This window comes from Channa argus, chromosome 14 (assembly GCF_033026475.1).
Source record: "Channa argus isolate prfri chromosome 14, Channa argus male v1.0, whole genome shotgun sequence".
In the NCBI taxonomy this organism is placed as follows: Eukaryota; Metazoa; Chordata; class Actinopteri; order Anabantiformes; family Channidae; genus Channa; species Channa argus.
Genome location: NC_090210.1, coordinates 11619190 through 11640046, shown reverse-complemented (window position 1 = coordinate 11640046; position 20857 = coordinate 11619190). Strand labels below are relative to the sequence as shown.

Sequence of the window (20857 nt, the reverse complement as noted above, 5' to 3'; positions counted from 1 at the left end):
TCTAAGTTTGGCAGAATTTAATTGTTTCTTTGCAATAATTGCATGCTGGTGTACTGCAATAAGAATTGGTATGGTTAAGGTCACCTGCTGTCAAGATGGCTGAAATCTTGTAAGTTGAACTCCCTGTTGTCCTGAGAGTGGTAGATGGTGTCAACGTCCTGAAACACAGAGGCAGGTCAAGAAAGAAACAGAGGGAAAGCAACATAAAAAGAGTCCAGTATTTTAACTGGAAAAAAAAATTGTAGCTTAAGGTCTAAAAACATAACAAACAGAAGCGGATTCACATGGCGTCCTCACCCACTGTACTTCTTCTTTGCAGCCAATTCCATTGTAGTCGCAAAGAGCTGCATAGGTCTCAGAAAAACCTCCTGAAAGATGGAGAGAAGAAAACAACAAATCAATCCAAACCAGACCATAAGGGATCAAAAATGGTAAGGATGGAATAAAGCAGAATGGACAGCATATGAAAGAATGAGTAAAAAGGCTGTATGCCAGAGATGAAAGGGGAAGCCAAGAAGGGTGAGATTGTCAGCAGAGAAAGAGAGAGATATTAGCTGTAAATGTTGAGGTTAGATGAAAGTGTTGCACCATGAAGGGGCTCTGCTTGAAGATTAATAGGATTACTAGGAAAAAGGGAGTGGATCCAGCAACATTGGTCTTCCGTCACACTTAATGATAAGTTTCCAAAATTATTTGGTTTGACTTAGTAAGCAAGCAAGTTAATGCAGGCTAAAGTGTGCTTATGTCTGCGTGCATGCATGTGATGCCAAGACTCACCACAGGTTTTCTGGGGCTCTAATGACGATTCGGAGTTAGGGGAAAACTTGTGACTTCCATCATTGACGTCACCCTCAGCTCGACAAATAGGAGGACTGAAAGGCAAAGAAGATACGGTTTCAACAAAACAAAGAAGAGTTTAAAGCAACATAAGTACAGACACAGGGGTTTTAGCATGCTTGCATGAGCATGCTACAATAACAGGGTCACAAGTATAAAGCTACCACAACATCATACTGTGTTCTAATTAGCTTTTAACAACCAAGTATGATGTTAAAGGTGATGGGTACAAATGAATCTTGGCACAATAGTTCTGCAGGTATTAATACAGTATTGGAGACGTTTTGATGAAATGATGGTGCTAGATTTCAAAGCTAAAGGATCACAAATGGGATTATTCTTCTGTCAGAATAGAAGATGAATCTTTACCAAATTTAAAGGTGTTAATACTGGGATTCTGAAAAGAACTGGAAATGACTGTAGTTTGGTTCCCCTGGAGTGGCCCACCTATGAACATGACCAGCAGATGCCCTGAATCACAGCTTATGAAAGCAATTTAAGTACCAAGAGTACAACGGCCTTAAAACCTGGAAGCCAAACTAAAATGTTACAAATATGATGCACAATACCTCAGGCTGAGTTTACTTCAGCTGCCTAAAGTGACTCACAGAAGTCTCAGCGTGTGATTTTCAAAGAAGCAAAGGTGCTTCCAGGAAAACTGAAAGGGAGTTTAGCAAAAGTGTTCTCATGGTAAACTGCAATGTGTTATGTTCATGTTGTAGAGTTTTTAAATGGAAGCTTCTTCCTGCTGATAGTGCAGATTATTATCTGCGCACCATGAATGTCTGTACAAAATTGTATAGCAACAAAAGGTGTCCCAGTCAAAAACATAAATGTCAACTTCACTGTGATGTTACAAAAAAGTCAGGGAATCCCCAAAGTCATTACAATTAATCATCTTGGGACTATGACGGAACTACTGTATATCCAAAAGCTGTGGAGATACTAACATCTGGACCAAAGTGTTGGACCAAACAACAGACTTGCATCCCCTGAGCCATTCTGTGAGTAAAGTTCAAAATGCATCATCTTCATTGTGTATATTTTTAGCAGTGGCACAAAGCTTGATAACTGAAAAGTGGTGTTGTGTTTAGGACCTCTTGTCCCAATTAAAGGTTAGTTAAAACTTGGATGGTAATAATATAGAAGCTGATAAAGTCCCCTTAAGCAAGGCACTGTTCTCCCAGCTGCATAAGTGGAGCACTTCAGTGCCCAAGAGACAGCGCTCTGGCACAAGGCTGCTCTCAGGTGCAAATGAATAAATGAGTGCAACCCTCCCACTCAATGCTAGCACTTTTCCCGCAGACATTGTTATGCATAAAAATACATTCCCAGACAATTTCCAGGCTACCAAAAGGTTTTTGAATTGCAAAGATTCACTGCCAAAATTAGCCGGCGCCTACTAAACAAAACACAGCTGCATAATATTGTTAAAATAACACTGTCTTATTTAAACAGACAAATGTTAATTTGTGGCAGGCTCGTTCTTTTATTGATTATAGCTGCTGCAGTCAGAATTAAGATGGAAATTGAATGTGTGCAACTTAGAAACTGCTTATGACGTGAATAAATAACACAAACTGTGAAACTGCTTCTGTGGGATGCTGTTTGAAGCTACCACTGCAATTATATGAGAGAAACATGTTCATGAGCTTGCTGGTTGTGCTTTGTGCTGGGAATTTTTTTTCGTTTGGCAAAAACATTTAGTAGGCTGAAAAGCACAGGGACTGGGACCACATAGTAAATACTGTGTCTGTACAGAATACTGCGCAGTACCTGCTCTGGCTTTTTGATAGGATTACACCACTATACTCTTGCACTCAACAAACAGCATCCTTAATCCCATTTGTCAACAAATCACACGCAACACCTAACCACATCCATGACCCTAATCCCCACCTTATCTCGATAATCGTCATCTGCCCCCGGCGCGTGTGGGCACATACATGCATGTTTTCTTGATAGTATCAGCATTATGAACTCAAAACAGCAGTACCAATCAGTTACAAGGCTACACAATAAGTCCCACAATAACTTCCCTCCCTCTTTTGCTCCACTCATTAAATGTTCTCACTGGAAGCAATCATCCACAGTGGCACTAATGGAAAAGAGCCATTCTGAAAGATGATGGAGTGAGGAGATAGCCTTGTGCAGGTCAATAGCCAGAGCACAGTCAATCCTATAGCTCTTAGAAACTGTAGAAGAGACCCAAGAGAAAAGGGGAGCACACTCGGCCTCGCTTGCCTGCTCACCCATACATCCACACGACCATGGGAAAAAGATTTACTCTATCCAAGCTTTGTTTGCAAGTGTGTTCCTCAGTGACTTCCTCTTCAGAAAGGAAAAGGAATACACACAGCCCTATTTGGATTTCCATTAATGTCAGGCCATTTAAATAAACTCACTATTCTTGAAGAAGACAGCACTTCTTGATTTAACTGTGCAATCGTTTTTTTTTCTGCAATGCATCTTGACATCATCTGGCAAGCCACTGCATTGGCCAATCACGTATATGCAAACAGATACTGTTGGTGGAATTAGTTTGGATTAGGGAGGCAAATTTCCCTACTTGAATGTCGTCAACTTTAATCAGTGATTAAAATGAATAAATACAGTGCACAAATACTGTCACACCAACTTTCAGTCGAAGACCACAGTTACTGCCCCAGGTAAAATGCATCTACATACTGGTATGTAGTAGGTTATGGGGTTTTATTCACCCAGTTTAACATGTTTATGATGTGGAAGCATGTTTAAATAAAGAACAAGTTTCGGTATAGTGATATGGTGGTAATATTTTATATACCGCTACACCATTACATAGATGAATCCGCAACTGTGATACATCAGCACGACGCAAATTATATAACATTGTTCACTATTAGAAAGTGTATGGAGGGCTGTTTAGCTTGTGCCACCCTTCTCACTCATGGTAATACCTTTATAACCCAATAATAACCCACAACTTACTGCAATTACCAGGGCAAATCACCAACTACACAAATATATTTGGCCTCGTCAGACCAAAAACTTTTGTTCAGTTGGCTCCCCACTTTCCCATAACACTTTGAAGAACCCAGGCATCAGTTGCTACATAAGCAGTTACCCCTATCTAAGCTGCTGAAGCTTGTAAGCACTTTAGATGAGTCATCGGTGTCTTGGTGGCCTCCTTCACAAGTCCCTTTCTTGCACGGTCATTCAGTTTTTGAGAACAGTCTGCATTCCTTCCATCATTATTTTTTAATGATGAGTTCAGTGACGTGGAAATGTTCTCGTATCTAACCCCTTACCTCTCATTTTCAGTCATCTTTTCACTGAGTTGGATGGAGTTTTGTTTTGTCTTCATAGTGTAGATCTTTACCTGGATAGTAATTTAACAGTAAGTGGTAAGTTGTGCCCGAGATGACTTTGTTGTGAATTGGCGCTATATAAATAAAGTTGAATTAGTTGAATTGGACTTTTAAGATATAGGTGTATTTTTACTGCAGTCCTTTAAACACATTCACTGCAGACTGGTGATCTCCAATGAACTAACTGTCGCTTCTAAAACCAACTGGCTGCATCAGTGATGATTTAGGTGAGTTACTCTAAAGGAGGAAATCAATTACTGTCTGTTTTGAATTTTTATTAAATATTGATTATTTTGTACTTCTTCTTTTGTACATTTCTATTGAAAAGTATAATTTAATTTACAATTATTCAATGTTATAAACAAATGTGAAAATTTGTAAAGGGGGTGTATTTCCACTACTTTATATAGGCACTGTACAGCACAGATGAAACAGTTGCCGCAGTGATAACTTTTCAGAGTTGTAAAATCCTGCCTGTGATTATTTTATTCTAGTGTGTTTTGAAAAGCTTTAAACACATACATCTGTTCCTCCAGCTGCTGCTACCTACAGTACTTTCTGAGTTATATTACATCCTTGTCAACACACCCCCACCAACACAACACAAAATTGGGTTGAACGTATGGAAAATTACTTTCTGAATGCAGCTTTAGTATGGATTTTTCTACTAAAGCCCTAAGTCTACAGCTCAATCAGTGACTGCATGTTCTGCTGCTAACTGCTTTCAACAAAGTAACTGTTTTAGAAATTTCAAAAGAACAAACACAATGCCTACAGGTAACAGCCTACTTAGTGTCAGCCGGCTGATTTAATCCCAGTGATTGTGGGGTGTTAAAGTCTGCTGTGACACAGAAATGCATGCAAACTACTGCTATAAAAGAATGCATTCGGTGTTGTAGGGGAAAACTGCCCGAAAGTGATGCTGCCAACTTGCCAACACACTGTCGAGTGCTGTTAACGTCGGCCCACTTGTTTGGACTCCTCGGCTCATACAACACAAAAAAAAAGCCTCGTACTTTGCTTGAGGCTTGAATGCTCTGTGATGCTTACGCATAAATAGAGTTGTTGAAGACTCGGGAGAGCGCGTAGTTGATGTGGCTGACCATGTGATCCAGCTGGTCCTGGGTCTGCAGCCTCAGTGAGTAGGTAGTTTTGTCTGTATCGATGACAACCTGTAGTGTATGGACAAACAAGTTTTTCTATGGTAGTGCTTTACACTGCTGTGGTGACTGAATGGGATGAAAAAAAATGACCTCACCTGATGCTCTGGGTAGGTGTTCATTGCTCTGATTTCCAAGAAATTGAAAGTGACCTCCACCTAAAACCAGCAGAACAACATCACTGTGGTCCACATTTACATATTATTTTGCATGGAATTTTAAGGATAAATACATCTTCTTACAACTTGGGGGTTATATTCTAATTCCAAAATTTCTCTGGATCATAATAATATTTTCCCTACCAACCTAACTGCTGAGATCTAGGAATGCAGCAACATCACTAAAATAAAGTCAGATGTGGTTTGAAATCATTATTTATGTTTAAAGTAAAACCCCAAGTTAGCTGAATTAACAGTTTGTTGAATACATTAAGGGACTTTGTGGTTTGGCCCAAAAATACTTACTGTAGTTTTACCCATAATTCTACAGTTCGAGATTTTTAAAAGCATCTTTGGTCAGTTCAGTTTTATTTTTAATTGCTGAATTGTTAATTTCCTATTTAAGTTGCTGTAGGCAGCAACAAAGAGAGCTCTAAACCAAACTAAAGCTCTGGTACAATGTGGATCTACCTACTGCAACTCTGTACAGCGGATTACTGCATATGGGGGAAAATAATTGACCACAACCTTATGAGGTAGAGGTCAAACATAACATTAATAAGAAGAGGGAATAGGGATGTGCAACAACCTGATCCCAGCCATGTTTATTCCTTCAGAAATGAACACCCTGAGTTTGACAGGAGTAATGTACGGTTTAATAGCGTAGCTTGGCATAAAGACTGAAAAAACACCTAGCCTGCCTTTGCCCAGGGTAATTAAATGCACCTTCCTGCAATTCAAAAGCTCACCAATTGACATGTTATAACTTGTTAGGTCATAATCTTGTCTAAGACCACAATAAGCTAAGCCAACCAGCTGCTGGTGTTATCAATTGTCTCATCTAACTCTGAGAAACAAATAAACCACCAACATTTCAAACTATTGCTTTAAACCACTAGCTGTTTGCCATCTGCCACCTTGTCATCTTCATTGTAATCATTATCATCACTTGTATCATACTAAAACATCTTCCGTACAGTCATCATCATTATCTCTTATCTCCTGCTTTAAAAGTCAGATACTTTTGTCACTTGTCTCTTGTGAATTACCATGAGATCAAGGCTGGCAAGTGAAAGCCATAAAATTCCACTGAGAGCAGGGGAACATTTACCTTGGTGGGCACTTTGACAGCGAAGAGATACAGTCTCCATGTTGCCAGGACCTGAGGGGAGAACACATTCATTTTTCTGTCACAGAACAGGAAATGCAAAATGCAAATCGCAGCAAAAATAGCACAGCACAAACACCCCATAAAGAGAGAAAATCATCTCTGCATTTCATCCAAATGGTTCATAAGTCATGCTAAGCACTCTAGACATTAGCAAGCTAATGATGATAGGGAGTGTGTGCAAGAAATATTATGGCGAGATTGCAAGTCATATGACAGTCCAGTTTATCGTGCTAAGTTGTGCCAATGGAACTAAGTAGCACTAATTCAACAGATGCCTCAGTGTGACATTGGAGAAACTAATGGTAAGTTAAGGGTAAAAAAGGGGAGATCGAGGACAAAGAAGATGGAAAGAGTAAGCAAAAAGAGAGGTGCCAAAAGAAAAGCATTACCATTTAAAAGTAAAGAGTAAATTAAGAGAAAGAAAATGTGAATATATTTAAATTTGCCTATGTAATTAATCTTATTCATAATTCAAAAGTCCATAATTAGCATACCCCATGCCTGCACTGTGCATCTTCACCCCTCCTTCACATTAATGCTGCCCACACTTTCTCTTTGCTCTTTTTCAGCTGGCTTTTAAATACTGTTCCTGCTTTGTCCATAATTCCCTCCCTTGCAACTTGGCATTTTTCTTTTCATCTCCATGGAAATCGGTTCATTTTCCCCATCTTCTTTCTTAATCCCTAATCCCACCGTCTCCCCGCCACTGTGCCCTGTCTGGTTTGCCCCCACCTTAACACCTCACTCCATCTCCTCCTGCCACCCCCCACTACCCCCTTCTACCAACTCCCCTGTCTCCTTTCCCGTTTCAGTTTTTTTATTCTTTTTCTGCTCTGTCGCTTTCAATTCCTCAAGGCCTCTCTGTGCTGAATGGCTAATGGCGCCCTGCTGAGTGGTGGTGAGAGGAGGAAAGAAAATAAAACATACAAAGAGAGAGAGAGAGAGGAGGCAATAGATGGACAGAGACACCAGATTTTCCTCCTGATAATAAAGTCTTCAGATTCCCTTCGACTATACTAAATCAACTCCTGGCAAAGCTGGCCTCACATATCAGCCCCGTGTCTTAACTATGTAGACATCCATAAAAGATTCCATAGAGAGGAGGAAGAGGAGAGGGAGAGTAATGAAAACAAGAGATGAAAAGGAGATGACAGAATGATATCCCCAACAAGAAGAAAAAAGTCTCCACACTAAGCTGGTGGAGGGGCCTTTGCAGAAGATTGTTAGTCCAATCACATAATCTTGACAAGTTTGAAAACTCTTATATAAATCCAGAGAGGAACGGGGGGAGTGTGATGGGACCTTGAGGCACAGAGAATGAGGAAATAGAAAGGTGAGAGATATATATAGATAGAAATGAAAGACAGAAGCATTTTCTCCCTTCAGAAGCTTTGCAACGTGACAGAAGGTCTCATCAGGTAAACAGAGGCATCAATAATGCAGGCTCTCTGACAGGTGCCGATTTGATCCTCTGATGCTGAACAAGGCCTCTTGCGTAGGGCTTCTCTCCTCCTTATGTATCATTTACAGCCCATTTTATCATTAGAGACAATCAATACTCCAGACAGTTATTTTTTGTATGTGCAGCGGTGAAGGTAAAACCCAGAGGGTAAAAAGGTAAAAAGGAGCTTCCCATTTAGATTTTGAAAGTTGTTTCAAGATTTATTGCTTGGTACAGCCAATGTACAGTTAGCTATTGCCACATTAACAAGAGTCTGATGCTCTGCCAAACATTTTTAGGGAGTGTCATACTACTCTATACTGTTTTTATGTTTAAACTGGGCGTTTGAATGAAGTCTCTTTGCTGTTCTCATGAAGCATAAGTCTGTCAGTCAATAAACCATCTAGCATTTGCTACCTGTGCAGGTCATTTTCCACCCAGTATGTTGTAGCTACACAGCAGTCAAGTACTGACTGATCATTGATATACACACGTAGATGCTTCGTCTGGGTCTGTGAGAATAACCCTCACGCTGACATATTACAGTGGGGTTCTAGTCAGTTCAAACAGAATGTCAGACTTTGTTCTGCTTTTGGATGTGGGATTTATTAATACAAATTCCCAAGCAACAAATAATATAGAAGTTGAACTATCACAATTTGTAATACCTCTATTAAACTAACAAAAGGCTAGTGTCTATATAAGTTATTAGTCGAAAGTAATATACATTATAAATCTATAAATCACACATACACATAGCTGCATAACTCAACTTCAAATAAATCTCTAGTATCACCATAGTGTAGGAAGTTTCTGGCCGCAGAGCAGCACACATTTGTGTCTCTTTGCTTTAATGAAAGAAATGCTAAAATCAAACACTTCACAGATGAAATTGTATTTCACAAAATTGGTTTTGTCAAACTAGAAAATTGAATTTGTCATTTAATGATATGGTAAAACTTGACAAAATACTGACGTATTAAAAACAGAATTTAATGAACTGACTAGACTGTCTGATGTAATTATGACTTTTATTACATGACTAGAATTTGTAACAAACCAAACTCCTGAAAAACTTATTGTAAATGAAGTGGTCATGATGATAATAATAAATAAACCTCTTGTAGACATAAATCCATCAGAAGGCAAAGCTTCCCCGAACCAACATGTCGGCCACATTGATGCCTTGCCATTAAAAATAGCGGTGACTGATAAACAGCCAACACTGGCTTGTAGCAAACAATAGTCTGAATGCTAAGATATTGTTTAGGCACATCTAATTTTATTTATTGTGACGTAGACGTTAAGTTAATGTAACGTCTACTAAGAATTATTTTATATTATTTCTGATATCTTCAGTTTTAATTGTTAGATGTGAGTTATTAGATGTTTATTATAAGAATTCCTAAAATTGTATGTAATATTCTGTAGCAAAAAACCAGGTGCACAGTTTTTACAATATTGTTTTTCTTCGATCCAATTAAGGTACGAGCCCTTAATTCTGGCCACAAGTTACCACAAGTAAATTAGCTGTCAAAGACAGATCAGATGACCAAGATTTTCTTATGAATTTTCTTATGAAGCATGAACCCATGAGGACTAAATATCCATTTCTTGCTATTAATTGCCATAAATAGCCTGAGCTAAAGACAAGCCCCACTAGCCAGAACAATTTTGCACACTGATGAGGGATTCTGGGAATCCTTCTCCTCAAGGATCAACAGAAAATCCTAAAAGCCGCACAAGGATTCATTTTCCACCCAGGAAATCCTCCAAGATGAAATGGTTGACTTTTTTGACCTGGTTGGCAAAAGAGACAGCAGGTGAAAATCTCAAAAGTAATGAACGAGAAGTAAAGGGGAAGGACTGCTAAGTAAATATGACGGGATGGGGGTGAAAGCAGTGCCCTTGCTGTGATAGCCCAGTGTCAGAAGCACTAGTTCAAAGAGCCAGCCAGGCAGGCACTAGAGCAGGCTGTGAGGGCAGGGTGGGAGTGTGTGTCATATAAAGGCAGTGCATGTACAGTACATGCACAAAAACAACAAATGTATTTGTTTGTGGATCTGTGTGTGTGTGTGTTTGCATGCATGCACAGCTGAGAGGGCAGAGGGCGGGGGCTTATATTAATCATAAGCTGTCAGGCTCTGGGTCTCGCACTTCAAACGAGATGGTGCAATTCAAAGTGTGTCCCCGGGTCTTGTGTGCATGTTTGTGTGTATTGCGTGTGTATTGCAGCACTGCCTCCGAGGGAACAAGCTGAGGATCAGTGCCAGATTTGGATGCCCTCTGTATTTCTGGTTGGACCACAAGGGCATTTTAAAATACGCATGCACGTACTCACACACACACAGCGTAAAATCAGAAACATTCCGATACAGACATTTGCATAAGTCCAGCAGGGCTGTCCAGAGCACACACTCTGTTACGACACTCATGATACACGTTTAATGACGCACAATAGCCTGCTAAGCTAAGTCTTTGGACAACACACGCCTGTCTCTCCGTCTCTTTATTTCTCTCTCTCACACACATGCACACACCACACAGTCAGCTACCATCAATCAAATGAACTCAGCATCATATGAACACAACCATGCCATCAGTCAATCTGTCAGCTTATGCCTGTGTGTGTGTATGTGGGTGCTGAAGTGACAGCGGGAGTTTGAAAGCACAGATGCCCCAGGTCTTGTTTTGTAAGTGGACATTAGAGTGGTTGAAAAAAAAAAAAGAGAGAGGGAAGTATTCAAAACTCAAATACACATCTTGTCCCAGAGTGTCTCATAAAATCCAACTAGACCAATGCTCTTAAATCAAAGTGATGGTAAGCGAGTACTCTAAAACTCAAAGGACCTCTTAAAAAAGAAAAAAGAAGATAAATAATGGGAAGAGATGGGTGCAAAAAGAGGAGAAATGGGGGTTGAAGAATGGCTCGGATTCAGTAATGGAATGAAAAGGAAGAAAGTCAGAGAGAAAATACAAAATGTGAGCAAATGTGAGAGTGTGGGATGAGATGGAAATAAGCGGCAAGTGTGGGAGAGGCCAAATAGCTACAAGAAAAAAGAAGAGAGGGAGAAGGAGTGGATGCAGGATGATCGGGACAATGAGAGAGAAGGATGAATGGAGAGAAAGGAAAAATATAATGGAAAGAGGATGGAAACAAAGTAGAGGCAGGGATGCTTTGAGTTGCCTTCAGTCCTGACAATACAGACACCCACAAACACACACACAGTCAGATACACACACACACTCAGACTCATTCATACTTTTTCCTTTTCATGGAGGAACAGAGAAGGTCAGCAATCTTACTTCCTAGACTCTACGCCATAGGCTACCAACATGTATTATGATAAAAGAGTCCTAATTACAGCACACAGCATTGGCTGCACTCCGTCAAATGTTAAATTCCCCAAGGTTGCAGAGAAACTCACTTCACGCAGCATTGCAAAGGGAAGAGCTGTGAAAAGAAAATCATGGATGATGCAGTGATGATGTTTGCCATTATGCAAGTATGTTGCACATAAAAAGAAAGAAGACCTAAAGAGACAATTCTGCCATCATGAGCTGCCTCAGATTTACTACTCTATATTCATTACAGGACTTACACTGCAAGTGTCCTCTGAGCCACAAACAAGGCCAAGTTACACTGATTAAAATTAAAATGTACAAGTTGAGCAAGTGTCTCTTGCTTTTGACTTTTTTTACGGGAGACCCTGGCAGAAGGACAAACATCTTAGTGACACTCCATCATTTAGACCTTTATGGTTAATTGCTTAGGTGGAGGCCAAATCATGTTTGAAATTTGCCCAACAATATTTAAAAACTCTAAGCACATGAGCACAAACATTTTTGTTCTGAAGATCCGAAATTAAACTCGTTCAGCAGAACGTCAAGCACTATGTCTGACAACAACTAGGACCTGCTCATCATCTGGCTAAAGCATAGTGGGGGCTGCAACATGCTGTCTGAGGCTCCTCAGTAGCAGGGACAGGGATCCTAGTCCAAACTGACAGACAGATGAATGCAGCCAAATACAGGCCTACCCTTCAAAAAAAACCTGCTCCAGATTGCATGAGACCTGAGATGACTAGCTGTTAATATAAATCAAAAACAAGGGCCACACACAGGCCTGCATCTTTTTATCTTTAATCAAGCAACATTATACTGAATCAAGGCCCAAGGGTTGGCCTGCACCTTCATCAGTACAGAACAACAAGCAGTAATCCACTCTATATACAACCTATTGGGTAATGACCTCAACAATCAAGACATCACATGAATCACCTGTGTCTCTCTCTTAGTTCTCACTATATAGCGCCAATATGTCAATATGATAACGAAGGCGGACAGCCAAGACAACGCTGGATTTTCTGGCTTTAGGACAAGTCTCTTACTGTCCTTGAGCAGTTCAGCCAAAGCCCAGACTTACATTCTATCAAATATTTGTGAAAAGAATTAAAAATTGCAGTTCACAGACATTACCCATACAATCTGTTGAAACTTGACAGGATCCGTCGAGAAGAATGAGATAAACAAATCGAGGTGTAAGAGGCTTGTAGAGGTTTACCAAAGAACATTAGGACCTGTAATTACTACTAAATTGGCCTTATAAAAAGTACAGAATTAAGAGTCTCAATATTTGTTAAATTTTATTTTTTGACCTTTAAAACATAAAAATCATTTTATTTCATTAATATATGTTATTATCATTATTTGTTCTAATTTAAATACATACACAATGTGCACTTACTGAAGCAACTGAATGTATACTGATGGACAGCAAAAGCTGCACTTGACTGCTCCTCTGGTTGCCCTTTTCCTTTTTCTTTATTTATGAATATTTGTATTTCAATTATTTCTTAAAGACACTAGAAAGCAAAATAATCACATTTATTCCATAAAGGAGAGCCAATTCTAACAAAAAGGTTTTATTATAAGTTTAAACTTTTTTCTACTTTGAATGCAATTTCAACTTTAAACACAAAACACACACACACGCCTAAATTAGGCGTGTGTGTGTGTTTGTGTGTTTGTGAGTGTGTGTGTGTGTGTGTGTGTGTGTGTGTGTGCGTGTGTGAAAGAGAGAGAGAGGAAGAGGGAAAGAAGGTGTGTTGTGGGTGTGTTTGAATCTTCTCAGTTAAAGGAGGTTAGATAAAAGAAGAATATAAACAAAAATGGAGATGGAGGAAAAACAAGGAAAAATTAATACATAAAAACAAGCTACACAAAAAAATTAATCAGAACACCAGAAAGTATTTTGACAAAAAGGGCAAAATAGTAATAGCAATAACAATAATAATCCAGACAGAAAGGGTGTTGGTAGTTTGTTTAAGATGGATGAGATATTGACACAACCAAAATTTGGGTCATAAGTATGATTTAAACTCCAAAAGAGCTAGTGCTCATTAAACTATGTCTGCCTGGCGAATCCCCATGTCTTTCAATCTATATACCTCTGTTTGTAAAGCAGGCTTTTTCAGACTTTAAAAAGCTTTCTTCAGAGCCACGGAAGACATAATACGACTGTTCTGTGGAGTTCAAATTTAATGCATGTAGTCTAACATGAGATTTCTAACTACGCAGCTTTGGATTTACTACCAGAGAGAATTACCTTAGGGTCTGGACAAAGCAGTTAAACACAAGTCAGTGGTGTATTTTACACTGGACACAGCACTGAGGAACAAAAGCAATTTAACAACTCTGAAGAGTGATCAAATTCAATAATTAAAAAGATGCACAGTGGGAAGATTGAAAACACTCACTCATGTAAATGAGGTTAAAATACCCCAAGCACCAAAGGAACCATAGAAAGTTGAAAACAAATAAGCACTGGTCAAAAACACAGGCAACAAATTGGAAATAATACTCAAACTCAGTTAGTGACAACTTGATTTATGAGGATGAATATAAAACATGAGAAAAGAAGGAAGCACAAAAAAAGGTACCAATAAAATAAATAACCAAAATGATACAAAACTGTAACTAATAATCTTTGCATCCACATTTGGTAATAGTATTAACTATAACTGCTACAACTGTCAGGACAACTTTATTTTTTTACAATGTTTAGCCCGGAGGGGGGGGATTTACAGTGACAGTTCTTTAAATACTCAGATAAATTTGATACAAAAACAGAAGGAACGCACAGAGCATACAGAAGCCAGCGTAGAATTATATTGAGTGGAAATGAACATCTAATATTAACCTTCCCCCCTATGCGGCCAGTGGCATTAAGTAGATTTTTGTTGTTAGTGCCCAGAGGAGCTAAGAAAACGCTAAATATATATTTTAAATATTGTTTTTCAGATGTACTCATCAAAGGGTTAACAACTGCTTGCAAGACTGATGTTTTAAAGCAACTCTTTCTGTCTTGGGACAAAGGGTGTCATTGTTGTATAGACTGTAAAAGCCCCTGTGGAAACTTTGGGATTTGTCATTTTAAAAACTTGTGATAAAAACAAGTGAGAGCTGACTCTAAAAGCAGCACCAAACTTTCTAAAAACCTTCCCTGCTGAAACCGTGAACCCTGAATTGACACATCTAGGCAAACCACAACCAACTTTTGAACTGCAGGAGCCCTAATTTGAGCTCTAACCCGAGGCCCACTGGAGTCTCATGAATGGAACCACCACGTAACCACAGAACCAAAGTGGAAATAAGCACCCAGGTTTGCTCAGGGCTGTCAAACAGTGGCAATCTCACCCAGTAATGGGCCCATTATTAGTTAGGAGCGAGGGAACTGTGGAGTCAACAGAGGATAAAACGGAGCGACCGATCAAGATAAATAAGTGGCGGAAGAACCAAATCAGCAACTGGGGCATCACATCACATCAGAGATTTTTTTCCACCCTTCTCCTTCTCAGTCTTTCCTCTTTTCCCTTTCCTATAGTGGGGTGCACTCGCCTTTTCCATCCATCACACCCACCCACTCCTCCCCTTAACCTCTCTCCCTCCTTCTATATCTTGCTCCCTCTCTCTGCCTTTGAAGATACTTTGTTTTCAGACTTGCCTCTGATCTTCAAATAGGGTGATCTAATAATGGCTGTAAGTGTGTGTACGCAGGCAAATTTTGGTGCACTGAACCATGTAGGTCTGTGTAGATGCCTCGTGCACATGTCAAACTGCACACGAGTGTGTACACCCAGTGAGAGAAGCAAGCATGTGGATGCTCTCCAACTCGTTGCCCCGGGTGCTGTTTGGATGTCATGCTGAGCCCCCCCCCCCCCCCCAACCCCATGTCTGTCTCAGTTGGGGGAGATGGGGGACAACCCTATGTGGGTGTCACAGTGTGATGACTGGTATAGTCAACACATACAGACAGCTGGATACCAGCAGTCTCCAGAGGGAACAGAGGCAAAAAGAAAGAAAGAGGCAAGATGTAGAACAAAGATTTTTATAGATAGAACAGTAAATATAAACTACATGTAAAGTAAAACATTAACAAACTTTTTTCTTCACAAACTAAATAAACCACAGGCATCAAGATGAAGGCTAGAATCCTGTCCAGATTTGACCCACTAAATCTACTTCAGCCGTGAAGGGAGTCCCACATGAAAGGGAGGATAAAAGGTAAAGGAAGGCCTCCCCTAAGTCTTCAGACTCATAAAAATAATGACAAGACTTCAGCTCCCTATTAAAAAGCAATCCTGAAACGGTCCACTTTCTCTAACCACCTTGTACAGCATGACATTTTTAAGTATGGGTGAATGTTTCGTGCCTGATGCCCAGAGAGACTAAAACAAACAGTCTATTTACAAACTGTTCATCCATCATACATCCAAACAAATGTATCCATTAGAGTGAAAAGATTGCCTTTTAGTGAGGGAGACCTTAACAACGAGCTTGAAATAATGCTTATATCCATCTCCCTCTCCCCTGGCCTGTGTTCCTTTGAGAGAATGTGAAGCAGTGGCAGCAGCCAAAGCCCATTTGTATAGTGAAAAAAAAAAACTCTCATAAGGCAAAGACCTAATTGAATTGCCTCTGATGGAAAGAGGAGCTCAATACCCTTTTACAGGTTTGAGTAAAGATGGAGAGAAGACAAAAGGGCATGAAGGGTAGAAACTGAGGGAAAGTGAAAGGCGACTGGCATGGTGGTGGTGGAGAGCGGGGGAGGGTGATAACAGAGGGGAGAATAATCAAGATGGACAGATAAGGAGGGAGGGAGAAAGGAAACAAAGACAGAAGATGACAAAAATAGAAGAGGGGGTAATGATGGGACTAGATGGAGGCGGAAAATTCAGAGAAGTGCACATTAATAGTTTTGATTCACTTATCAGCTTGTCTTTTTTGCTGTCTTCAGGGGAGAAAATGAGCTCGTTCTCATGCATCGCAACTGTGTGCAAGTAACTGATCAGTCGCTAATGTGGCTGACTAACTGACAATTTCTCAATTACAGCGGTGGCCTTGGCTCTCACACGCTCCTCGAATACATCGCAGGCTGCCCACACACCTTCTGGCATGCATTCTCTCTCTCTCACTCTCTCTCTGTCTCACTCACACACACACACACACACACACACACACACACACACACACACACACACACACACACAGAGGTTTCTAAAAAAAACAAAAAACAATAAGTGATGTCGTTGCATGTAGTGTGTGTAAGGCTCTCTCACACACACACACACATACACACACACACACACACACACACCATTTTTGCCTTTGGCATTAAGGCCATCCTGCCACATCTAATAAAGTCTAAGGATGGACTCAGTAGGCCATGGCATGGTGTCCACTTTACTCTACTTAGGCAGCATCTGTCTTAAGCCTGATTTTCAAGGCATCTGTTGCTAGTCTCAGGATGTGTAATCTGCAAGTTCGTATGGCTCTTTCAATTTGTAACAATTAACTTCCATTGATTTCCCATTGATATTCAACACCTCACATGTAAAGAAGTTCTCACTTTGACTATGAATATGTCTTTCAAGTGACCTGGTGTGGAATAAGCGTGTCCCTCACCAGTATCCTGTCCTCGGATTTGCCGCTTCTGGCGTCCTGCTTGATGGCTCGAACAAACTTAATAGACTGCTTGTCCAGCACCTTCCTGATGCTCTCTGAAGAGAAGAGTGGAGGGAGGGGGAAAAAACAGGAGACCTAATTATATAATGTAAACACATAACAGAATGAAAAGCATTGTCCTGAAATACCCTCAGAAATACAGTAAAAAGCTTTTAAAAGGGGGGAATTTATAAATTCAAATATACAACAGGGTGACAAATTAAAGGAAAGGCCTAAAAAAGGGGATTGATCAAATTTCTCTTTAGATACCCCCCTTTTAATGGGTCTATGTATAAGATAACCCAAGAATACAGTTACAAAAACCAGAAGATTTCTCTATTCATCTACACAGATAACTACATTTCTCATTGATAAATATAGGATAATTTTAGTCATTTTCTAAATCAATCATTTGATCGCAATCACCATACAGGCAATAAAGCAAACATTGAAACTTCTAGTCACACCACCATAGGCAGATTTTTGGCCAATTACATGGAAAAATCTGTATTATCTCTTCTGTGAAAGAGACTATTCTGATTGGCTGTTCAACTTAGCGAATCAGTGCAATGGCAGTACATTTTGTGACTTCTTATCAGACGCATCGTCGATTAAAAGTAGCTTTAAACCGCCTGTGTTAAGTGAAAGTGGTGTGAAAATGGTAAGCTAACTCTGCTTTCTTTAACAGTAACAGTTTGCACATACGCAGTCCCACATTTTCCTCTTTCTCTTCCTCTTCTGCAAACACCACATGCTCGAACCAAGACAAAGGGGATGCAAGGTGATGCAGCGGTTGGTTTTCATTGGCACTAATGTTTCGTGATCCCAACAGAATCAAGAAAACTTTCAAGTCATCAATTTGGTGCTGGGAATTGTGATTTTTATTTTTTTTTTACCTGTTGTCTGAGACTTTAAAACTAAATCATTATTCAAAAAAATAAACAGGTAATTGTGGAAAACAAACGTTAGATCCAACGCTCATGAAAAGCACGTGAACACGGAGGTTCAACTGGACAGTAGTGCTCTCCAGTTGAGTCCTGGACATTTAAACAACCTGTTTAAATTTAGCTGTTCTGAAAGGTGGTAGTCCTATGTGCAAACCTCTTTAAGTTGTTGTTTGGTTGGCCATTACTCTTGACTTGACTCTAACTTTAGATCGACATCAGAGCATTAGAACTTAGATTTAGGTCACCAGCAGGTGTCAATTTATGGACTTGCTCCTATGAAAACAGAAAGCAATACCATTGTTTTTACTGAAATATTCCATTAAAATATGCAGTGGAAAGTAGATGTGAATCAGTAATTGTGCTCATATCCCACAAACAGCCCACTATCGATGTGGTCACTGTGTCTTGACTTTCAGTCTGGGGACAGAGTAGTAGAGTATTCGTTTAAAAACAGACTTACAGGGGTGAACAGTCACAGAGACAAGTAGACAGCTATGAGGACACAACACGAGGACAAGCAGACACACACACACACACACACACACAACCTCTCGATAAAGAGGACTCATAACTGAGCTATTTTTAGCCTCAGAGAAAGGGGGAAAAAAGCAGCTTGGCTCATCTCAGTGGAACCGAAGACGAGATCCAGCGCTGCAATGTTTAGGGGCCTTTACTCCACCGTGCCAGACAACTCTACTGAAGCTCGCTGCACCCCACCAGAAACCCTCCACATTTACATCTCCAAAAACACAAACATACTACAACCTGCTATTCACAAACACAATGTCAACCTATATCTTCAGACTGCAAACACACACATATGCCTGCAAGCTGTGTGAAATTCACAGTCCACATTTCAAGCGGGGCCACCCTTGCTAAATATGCACTCAAGGAGCCCACCAGATGGAGATACAGCTCATCATGCTGTGTCATGATGCTCAATTGTGTCACAGTCTCCCAACTGTCTTACTGCTTCAAACAGTAGTCAGTTTTCACTTTCCACATCCAGTAACAATCATGAAGTTGGCTCTTGGGTGAGCGATGGCTGGTGCCGGTAGGACGAGGCAAGGACAACACTCATATTTTAGAACCACGCTGGCAGATCAAATGCAGATCAGCCAAAGTCAAACAGAGAGTTATTGACGTTAAGCTGGGTAAGACCCAATCACTTAAACCCTTTAACACCACTCCAACGCCCCACCCAACACCTGCTGGTGTGATTCTGGCATCTGCTGCTCTCTCACAGGGGTGAAGAGCAAGAGTGTGGGTCAGAGCCCCCTTTTCTTCTTTAATTCCTTCTCATTTACACTTTGATTGATCTGTTCACTCCCCCCCCCTCCCCTCCCTTTTCTCATCTTGTCTAATGGCAGGTGTTAATGGCCTACTAGGCCAGACAGACAGACAGACAAACAAGCAAGGCTTGACCAGGCGGAATCCGTAAACAGCAGGATTTACCCCATCAGGGTGATTAGTAGTGAAGTGCACTTCACTACCTGATCGGCCAAACATGTTGAGAAGTGTGTGTGTGTGTTTGTGCGGGCACTATAGTGTCCGATCTTCCCAGCTGAGAGAATGAGAGAAAGAAAAAGAGAGAGAGAGGGACTCAGCCTGAGTGCAGCTGAACTCATGTTGCCTGCTGCACGCAAAGCGCTCCCAGTCGCACAATAACTCCCACGCACACACACGCTGAGAGAGAAGAAAGAGATGAAAACTCCTAATGAACGCGCATCAAAGGCACACATGCTTAACACTTAAAAATAACTCTGACGGCACTGCAGGACCCATGCGCACGATAAATTTCACGGCAGGTCTTTATGCCAAATCAATCCGAAAGTGAACACTCTGGCTCCGAGATCGATGGGATTACAATCTTCACAAGCCTCAACAGCCATTAACTCTGGTTTCGCCTCGGGAGGCATTGCTTACGCGTGGCGGCGGTGATAACTCATTTCAAATCAAACGCACTAGCAAGCGGAGATTTAAAAAGGGCCGCTGTGTAACAAGAAACTAAAAATCTCTTCCGTTTCTCAAGAGGATTCAGTGAAAGGTTAAAACCCCACTTCCCAGAAAAAACTCATATTCGGGCTCACCTGTGATCTCCCTGCTGACGCTGACGAAGCCCGCCGCTGAGGCCATGGTGCGCTCGTCCCGCCGGTCCGGCCCCTTCTCCTTTCACTCCCCGCTTTGCTCTGTTCTCAAATGTCACTTCGGGCCCCCGGTAGCCACTTGTTCTTTGCCCTTTTTGCCTGCTCCGTGCCTCCAGGTGCTCCGGGCACAACAACAGCCGGTACAGAGCGATGTGCAGCGATGCCGCGGTGCGCACAGGCTAAACCCGAGGAGCGCTTTCGACTTCAGCACTCAGGGAGAGAGAGGGAGAGACAGGGTGAGAGAGAGAGAGAGAGAGAGGGAGAGAGGGGGAGAGAGTTGGGAGCAAGGGGGCGGTTGCTGGGAGGGTTAGAGGTGTCTCTTGGCCCCCTTGGCCAGTTAAGACAAGATCATGTATAATGCAAAGACATGGGGAGCCAAAATGGACATTTAAGGGACCCTTTAGAAATAACGGGAAGTTAGGCTTTTTAACATCAAGATTAAACTAGATATTCAGATATCTAGATAATTCAAAATGCAATTGACTGGCCTGTTTGAAATGATTCCCAAAAGTGGTGATGACTTCAACATTTGTGTTTGGCCACAGTCTAAAATATAAATAAGATTTAATTCATTTTTTAAAATAAATAAAAGTACAGTTGCAAAGTACCCTGTTAAAGTTTGATATTTCTGCTTAAAATA

At 40.7% G+C, this 20857-nt stretch overlaps 1 protein-coding gene across 6 annotated transcripts in view; it reads right to left on the bottom strand.

The window, feature by feature from the left end:
- Positions 1 to 20442, bottom strand: part of carmil3 (capping protein regulator and myosin 1 linker 3) — a 75530-nt gene extending 55088 nt beyond the window's left edge. For 5 of the 6 annotated variants that reach the window (XM_067475077.1, XM_067475079.1, XM_067475080.1 and 2 more), the window contains exons 1-8: positions 20161 to 20442; positions 17085 to 17179; positions 6617 to 6667; positions 5446 to 5505; positions 5238 to 5359; positions 778 to 872; positions 298 to 368; positions 85 to 158 (exon numbers count right to left, since the gene is read on the bottom strand). In XM_067475077.1, the coding sequence (XP_067331178.1) occupies positions 85 to 158; positions 298 to 368; positions 778 to 872; positions 5238 to 5359; positions 5446 to 5505; positions 6617 to 6667; positions 17085 to 17179; positions 20161 to 20206 (614 nt within the window). In that variant the 5' untranslated portion in view covers positions 20207 to 20442. The remainder of the gene's footprint in view (positions 1 to 84; positions 159 to 297; positions 369 to 777; positions 873 to 5237; positions 5360 to 5445; positions 5506 to 6616; positions 6668 to 17084; positions 17180 to 20160) is intronic. The other variant, XM_067475081.1, reaches the window with a different exon arrangement.
- Positions 20443 to 20857: the final 415 nt, after the last annotated feature.